This window comes from Mandrillus leucophaeus, unplaced genomic scaffold (assembly GCF_000951045.1).
Source record: "Mandrillus leucophaeus isolate KB7577 unplaced genomic scaffold, Mleu.le_1.0 Scaffold137, whole genome shotgun sequence".
Lineage (NCBI taxonomy): Eukaryota > Metazoa > Chordata > Mammalia > Primates > Cercopithecidae > Mandrillus > Mandrillus leucophaeus.
The window spans coordinates 1,271,388-1,278,861 of NW_012101332.1; the positions used below are offsets into that span (position 1 = coordinate 1,271,388).

At 56.4% G+C, this 7,474-nt stretch overlaps 1 protein-coding gene across 1 annotated transcript in view; it reads left to right on the forward strand.

Annotated features, from left to right (window-relative positions):
* The window catches only part of RYR1 (ryanodine receptor 1 (skeletal)), a 179,040-nt gene that overhangs the window by 112,348 nt on the left and 59,218 nt on the right, over positions 1 to 7,474 (forward strand). The window contains exons 64-72 of the mRNA XM_011973401.1: positions 258 to 345; positions 447 to 539; positions 1,131 to 1,145; positions 2,562 to 2,732; positions 4,235 to 4,294; positions 4,889 to 5,026; positions 5,546 to 5,658; positions 5,839 to 5,935; positions 6,190 to 6,296. Of these exons, the coding sequence (XP_011828791.1) occupies positions 258 to 345; positions 447 to 539; positions 1,131 to 1,145; positions 2,562 to 2,732; positions 4,235 to 4,294; positions 4,889 to 5,026; positions 5,546 to 5,658; positions 5,839 to 5,935; positions 6,190 to 6,296 (882 nt within the window). The remainder of the gene's footprint in view (positions 1 to 257; positions 346 to 446; positions 540 to 1,130; positions 1,146 to 2,561; positions 2,733 to 4,234; positions 4,295 to 4,888; positions 5,027 to 5,545; positions 5,659 to 5,838; positions 5,936 to 6,189; positions 6,297 to 7,474) is intronic.

Here is a 7,474-nt window from a genome sequence, read left to right on the forward strand (position 1 = left end):
TGGTGAAACCCTGTCTCTACTAAAAATACAGAAATTAGCCGGGCATGGTGTCGGGCACCTGTAGTCCCACTTACTCAGGAGGCTGAGCCAGAGAAAAAAGAATTAAATGTTCACCTGAATGGCCAGAAGACCCTAGAAACCCCATCCCTCTGACTGGATGTCTCCTGGTCCCCATCTCCTCCTCCAAGATCTCTCTCTGGGCAGCCCCCTTCCCTGGGATCTCCACCCCCTCCCTCACCTCCCCTCCGCTGACTCAGGGCGCAGTGGCTGACGGAGCCGAATCCCAGCGCGGAGGAGCTGTTCAGGATGGTGGGCGAGATCTTCATCTACTGGTCCAAGTCCCACGTGAGTGCCCACCCCAACCGCCCTCCCCACCACCAGAGGAGCCACAGCCCACAGGCGCCTGCCTTCACCTCTCTGGTCTCCAACACTGCTTCCCCCACCAGAACTTCAAGCGCGAGGAGCAGAACTTTGTGGTCCAGAACGAGATCAACAACATGTCCTTCCTGACTGCGGACAACAAGAGCAAAATGGCTAAGGTGGGGGCTTGGTTCTGGGAGAAGCACTTGGCAGAGAGGGCGGGAGCACCCTCTAGGGTTTCCTACCTGGGCTGTCCTCACCCAGCCAGCCTGTCCTGGGCGTATTCCCTGCAGCCCTCAGAGCAGCCCCTGTTACTTTCTCTCCCTTGTTCCCCAGCTCCTTCCTCCTCCTGTATCTTCTCCCTCCTCCCATCTCCCTCCTCCTCCCCAGCTCCCTCTTCACTCATTCCTGTCTCCTTCCTCCTCCTGGATCTTCTCCCTCCTCCCATCTCCCTCCTGTCCATTTGCTTCTTCTCCAAGCCTCTCTCTCCTCCCATCACCCTCCTCCTCCCCATTTTCCCCCTCTTCCATTTCTTTCTTCCTCTCCCCATTACCCCATCTCCTGCTTTCCTCCCTATCCTTCTCAGAACTACCCTCCTCAGGTCCCAAAAATGACCCCTACCCCAAGCCAAGGCCTGGAAATGCCCAGCTAGAGAATACATGGCAGGTGGGGCAGAGGAGGTGGGGTGCTGGCAAGTTGGAGTTGGGCCTGGGCTTCTCTGCGGGGCTGGGGTAACCCTTCTTGTCTCTGTCTGCGGTCCGGTGGAGCAGGTGGGAGATACACAGGTCAGCCCCACATCTGGGACCTTCCGCATGTCTCTTGGCTAATGCCCTCTTCCCCCAGCCTCTGCACTCCCCCCCACCCCCGAGAAAACCCCTGCTTCTGTTCCTCACCCCTGTCCTCCACTCCCAGCCCCCACCCATCCTCCTTCCGTTCCCTTCCCTCCCCACCACCCCCATCCATTCCCATCCCAACCCTCGGCTTTTGGCAATTTGACTTCTTTTCTTTTCTCTTTTCTTTTCTTTCTTTCTTTTTTTTCTTTTTTGGACTTTTGTTCTGAAAAAAAAAAAGAAAAGAAAAAAAGAGCAACTCTCAGCTTTTACCAAAGCATCTTGGGCTGAGGTCGAGGGTAATGGGGGTGGGAGAGGCACGCGGCGCATGGTTGGGGAGGGGGCAGCACCCTCACCGTGCAGTGGTTTAAGGCTTGGGCTCTGGACTATATGGACTGGGGTTAGAATCCTGTCTTGATAGTCAGCTGCGTGACCTTGGCCAAGGGTCATCCTTTTGAGCCTCTGAGGGCATCCAGCCAGCAGCCCCCACCCCAGGGCTCTGCGAGGACTCAGGGAGAAGCTGCATGTGTAGCCTGTAGCAGTGCCTGGCACAGGGGTCATGCTCAAAGTTGCCAGCCAGCGTGGATGTGGCTCTGCCCAAAGCTTGTCATCGGGGCTTCTCGTTGGCATGACTGAGGTGGCCCTGGCCCCGGGTCTGCACCCAAGGCTCCAGAACACGGCTGTGGGACTCTGTGCCCCGTGTCTCTGCTTTCAGGTCTTTCTGAATGTGTCTTGCATCTTTGGTCTTCCTGTCTCCTTGTCTTTTTCAGTCTCTCAGTGTCTTTTTCTTGCAACTTCTCTTGTCTCTTGAACTCTTTGTGGGCCTGCATCTTTGTTTCATTCTTGAGAACTCAGTCTTGGGATGTGAAGTGTGGGGTTGTGCATGCTGTGGACGGGGTGTTGTACTGGGGTTCCTAGGGGATTCTGGAAGATGACTGCTAGAAGTTGAGATAGGCCCCGAATTGGGGAAAATCTGGATGGGCCTGGGTTAGAAATTGGAGCCAGGCAGGCACGGTGGTGTGTGCCCGTAGTCCCAGTTATTTGGGAGGCTGAGGCAGGAGGATCACTTGAACCCAGGAATTCAAGTCCAGCCTGGGCAACATGGCAAGACACCATCTCTAAACATACATTTGTTTAAAAAACAAGCAACTGGGAATTTGGGTTGTGGGCTTGGGTCTGGAGGGTCTCCGGTCACGGCTGCAGGCCTGAGGTGTAGGGTCAGCAAGGCTGGGGTGGAATTGAGGTGTCCTTGGCCGTTGGGGAGGGAGCGCCTGCTGTCCAGACTGGAGCCTGGGGTGTGGATGATGGCCGCAGGCTGGGGCGGGATTGGGATTGGGGCTTGGGCTGGTGCTGAGCCCTGTGTCCCCACAGTCCGGTGGCTCGGACCAGGAACGCACCAAGAAGAAGCGCCGTGGGGACCGGTACTCCGTGCAGACGTCGCTGATCGTGGCCACGCTGAAGAAGATGCTGCCCATCGGCCTGAACATGTGCGCGCCCACCGACCAGGACCTCATCACGCTGGCCAAGACCCGCTACGCCCTGGTGCCTGCCCAGCCCCGTCCTTGGAAACTTCCAGGATGCCGCCTGGCACCCACTGAGCCCCTGGGACTCTAGGGGACAACCAGGATCCCACTGAGCCCCCCGGGTCCCTGGGAGCCTTCTCTTCAGACCCTACTGAGTTCTTTTCCAGGACCCTGAGGACTCACTGGGCCCTCTGGGATGCCCTGAGGACCCCACTCAAGATATTGCCAGGGCACCACAGACCTAAGGGCCCTCACTGAAACCCCACTGAAACCTAGAAAAGCTCTAGGACCCCTGGGACCCCCATGAGGACTGCAGGACCCCACTGCCTCCACCACTGGACCATGCCATACCTGCTGAGATCTTGAGAGCCCGCCCAACAAGATGAGCCCCCGAGACTCCTCTGAACCCGCCACCAAGGCCCCTTCAAGCCCCTTGGCACCTATTGAGACCCTCATGACCCCTCCTTCCCTCCCCGCCAAGACTGAACGTCTGGGTTCCCCCGAGCCCTCGGCTCACCATCCCTTTCCTTCAGGACCCGGCTGACGCCTCCCCCTGGGCCCTGTTGATGCCCAGTGAAGCCCCCAAGGACTCTCAGGGGCTCAGGGAGCCCCTGTGACCCTGAGTAACTCCCCAGGATCCATGAGCCCCATCCCCAGGACTGCACCCAAACTTCTGAGGTCTCAGGTGTCCTGGAGACCAAAGGACCTGGGCCCTAGAACCTCTTAAGCTCGCTGGGATGTCGAGGCGGCCTCCCGGGACCCCACTTACCCCTTGTATGGGACAACAAGGACAATCTCCCTCCTGTCCGATCCTTTCCAGCTTCAGGGGCCCTAAAGAACCCTCCCAGGATTCTGCCCCAAGACCCCTATAGCCCTACCCCTAGGACTACACCAACACCCTGACAACCTACTAACCCCTGGCCCCTAAAGACCACCCAGTTGCTACCCTGCTACCACCAGGACACCACTTCCCTCAGGACCTCAAGCACCTCCCAGGACTGCTGAGTCCTGCCAGGACCCCAGAGAGCCCTCCAGGGTCCCATGGACCCCTCACCTTGGTCCTTGAGGGCTCCCCATCCTGGAACCCCAGTGAACCCCCACCCTGCTGATGCCCCCTTTGGCCCCTGTGTAACCAATGACTCGGTTGACCTATCTGACCCCCCATGACCTCTGCTGACCCCTTCTGATCTTCAAAGACTCCCTGCCCCACTCTGACCCCCAATCATCCCTCTTTGGCCGTATTTGACCTTTGATGAAATCCTCTTGTCACCCTCTGCCTCTTCCCAAACCCCCACGAGGCCCCTCGAATCCTTACTGTATCTTCAAGGTGACTCTGTGACCCTCTGGCCCCTCTAGGACCCCTTCCGACCCCTGTCTACCTCTGCATCCTTTTGTTTCAGACCCTCCGCCCCAAGAAAAACCCCTTCAGTTCCTGGGGTACTGGGCCTGGAAGGAAAGGGTTGTGGGTCAGGAAGGAGGCTAGGACCTCCAGAGTGACCCAGCCTGGCCCTGTCTCCCCAGAAAGACACAGATGAGGAGGTCCGGGAATTTCTGAACAACAACCTTCACCTTCAGGGAAAGGTATGCCTCCTTTCTCTGCAAGCAAAAGAAGCAAGTCAGAATAATAACCACAATATTAGCGAAGGTTTGAGCATTTACCAAAGACCAGGCATCGAAGAAAGACCTCAAAGGTCAGGAGTTTGAGACCAGCCTGGCCAACGTGGCGAAACCATGTTTCTACTAAAAATACAACAATTAGGCCCAGCACAATGGCTCACGCCTGTAATACCAACACTTTGGAAGGTCAAAGCAGGCAGATCACCTGAGGTTAGGAGTTCAAGAGCAGCCTGGCCAACACGGTGAAACCCCGTCTCTCTACTAAAAGTACAAAATTAGACGGGTGTGGTAGTGGATGCCTGTAGTCCTGGCTGCTGGGGAGGCTGAGGCAGGAGAATCGCTGGAGCCCAGGAGGCAGAGGTTGCAGTGAGCCGAGATCGCACCACTGCCCTCCAGCCTGGGTGACGGGGCGAGGCTCCGTCTCAAAACAAAATGATGAAGAAGAAAGGCCTCAACATGCACTCACCCACTGAGTGCTCCCAAAAACGGAAAGAGGACATCCGGCCGACCCTGTGCGGAGGGTCCCTCACACCGGCGACCCCTCCTTCCTCCTCTCAGGTCGAAGGCTCCCCGTCTCTGCGCTGGCAGATGGCCCTGTACCGGGGCGTCCCGGGTCGTGAGGAGGACGCCGACGACCCCGAGAAAATCGTGCGCAGAGTCCAGGAAGTGTCAGCCGTGCTCTACTACCTGGACCAGGTGGGTGGGGCCGGAGGGGTCTTTATGCTGGGTCTCTGGGCGGAGCCTGGCAGTGGGGAGGGGCTTTAAGAATGTGGGTGGGGTCTGGAGATGACTATTAAGTTTTGGGGCGGGGCAGGAGGTGGATCCTGGAGTTTACGGTGAGCCTTAGAATGGATCGGGGGAGGGGTCTGCTGCTTAATCTTGCATCTGGGGGCGGGACGGGGAAGGGGCAGAATTTTAGATCTAGGGGTGGGGCCTAGAGGAGAAGCGTTGAGTTCATGGGCAGGGCCTTGGGTGGGTCGTAGAATTGGTCGTGGCCTGGGTCGTGGTCCTGGCTCTGTGGAACCAGGCCTAGGATGGAAACTTAGGTCTGGAGGCGGAGTCAGGACCCTGACTCTGTTGGTGGAGACAAGGTTTTCCTTCTGCCGTGTGTCGTACCTGAATATGGACTTGGGCACAGCTGAGCAGTTTCATCCAGGGCTTGGAGTGAGAGGGGCAGGATCTGGGGATGTGACTGTCCCGCTATCCCCTCCCCAGACCGAGCACCCTTACAAGTCTAAGAAGGCCGTGTGGCACAAGCTTTTGTCCAAGCAGCGCCGGCGGGCAGTCGTGGCCTGTTTCCGTATGACGCCCCTGTACAACCTGCCCACGTAAGGCCCCCAGGGACAAAGGGAGCGTGAAGGGCCGCGGAGAAAGAGTGGCTGGAGAGTCTGGAAAATGGAGGGCCAACGTGATGGCGCCTTGGGGATGGCTGGGGGCTGCAGGCGCATGGGAGGTCGGGAGGCATGGAGGAGAGCGCGTCCCAGTGACGTCACACCTCTCCCCTGCAGGCACCGGGCATGTAACATGTTCCTGGAGAGCTACAAGGCTGCATGGATCCTGACCGAAGACCACAGTTTTGAGGACCGCATGATAGATGACCTTTCAGTGAGCTGGGGCCCGCCTGGGGGAGTTGGGGGCGAGCTGGATAGGGCTAGGGGTGGAGGCCACCCTTGGTACACCTCCAGGGGTCGCGCTCCACATCAAGGGGTATAGAAATGCCAGCTCCTGGCTTGAGTAGTACCCAAGTAGGGGGCAGAATGTGGGAAAAGAGAAAAAAAATCCAGACCAACAGGGACATGGGGGAGGTGATAGAAAGGGACTCTAGAAACACTCTCCCCAAGCCTCTGCTCTCCCCCTAGAAAGCTGGGGAGCAGGAGGAGGAGGAGGAAGAGGTGGAAGAAAAGAAGCCAGACCCCCTGCACCAGTTGGTCCTACACTTCAGCCGCACTGCCCTGACGGAAAAGAGGTGAGGACTCTTCCTAGGGCCCCAGAAATGCCCCCAAGGTCCTGGGAAAGAGGGGCACCTGGCCACCCCCAACTCCAGCCCAGCAGCCTCCCTGTGCCTCAGGAGAGGCCCTCCAGGTCCTGGGGAGGCCCAGGACAGACAGATCTTTAAATGTCACTTTGCCGGCCAGGCACAGTGGCTCACGCGTATAGTCCCAGCACTCTGGGAGGCCGAGGCAGGCGCTCACTTGAGCCCAGGAGTTCAAGACCAGCCTGGCCAACATGGAGAAACCCCGTTTCTACAAAAATACAATAAATAGCCAGGCTTGGTGGTGGGCACTTGTAATCCCATCCACTCAGGAGGCTGAGGCAGGAGAATCGCTTGAACCCAGGAGGCAGAGGTTGCAGTGAGCCAAGATCATACCACTGCACTCCAGCCTGGGCAACAGAGTGAGACTCTGTCTCAAAAAGAAAAGAAAAGAAACATAAATATCACTTGGTTAGGACAGGCACAGCCACCATACACCGTTGCATGGCTGAACAGTTCACAAGGGCATCTCTGAGGGGTTCACATCACAGACAATGTAGACTAACTAGGCTTTTCTAGAAGAAAGTGTCTTGCTCAAATAAAATCAGTATATTATGAAAAAAATCCATATGTAGGACAAATTTCCAACAGACAGAAGTAGTGGGGGAGTTTTCTCTAATTCCCTCAAAGGCTTCATGTGGGCTAATGACAGGCTTAGTAATAAATAATTGTGATGCAGATGGCGCAGCTGCTTCTGCTACTGCTGACAGTAGCAGGCAGCCATTCATCAAATGCTTTTTATGTGTCAGGCACCAAGCTAAGCGGTGACATCTATATCCTCTCACTTCACCACCACACTGTGAGACGGATTATTGCAGCTCCTTTGTGTGGATAAAGGAAAGAAGGCACAGGGATTTATTTTTCATTTTGTTTTCTTTTATTTATTTATTTATTTATTTATTTATTTATTTATTTATTTATTGAGATGGAGTCTCACTCTGTCACCCAGCCTGGAGTGCAGTGGCACAATCTCAGCTCACTGCAACCTCCGCCTCCCAGGTTCAAGCAAGTGGGATTACAGGCGCCCACTGCCACACCCAGCTAATTTTTGTATTTTTAGTAGAAATGGGTTCCCACCATGTTGGCCATGCTTGTCTCAAACTCCTGACCTC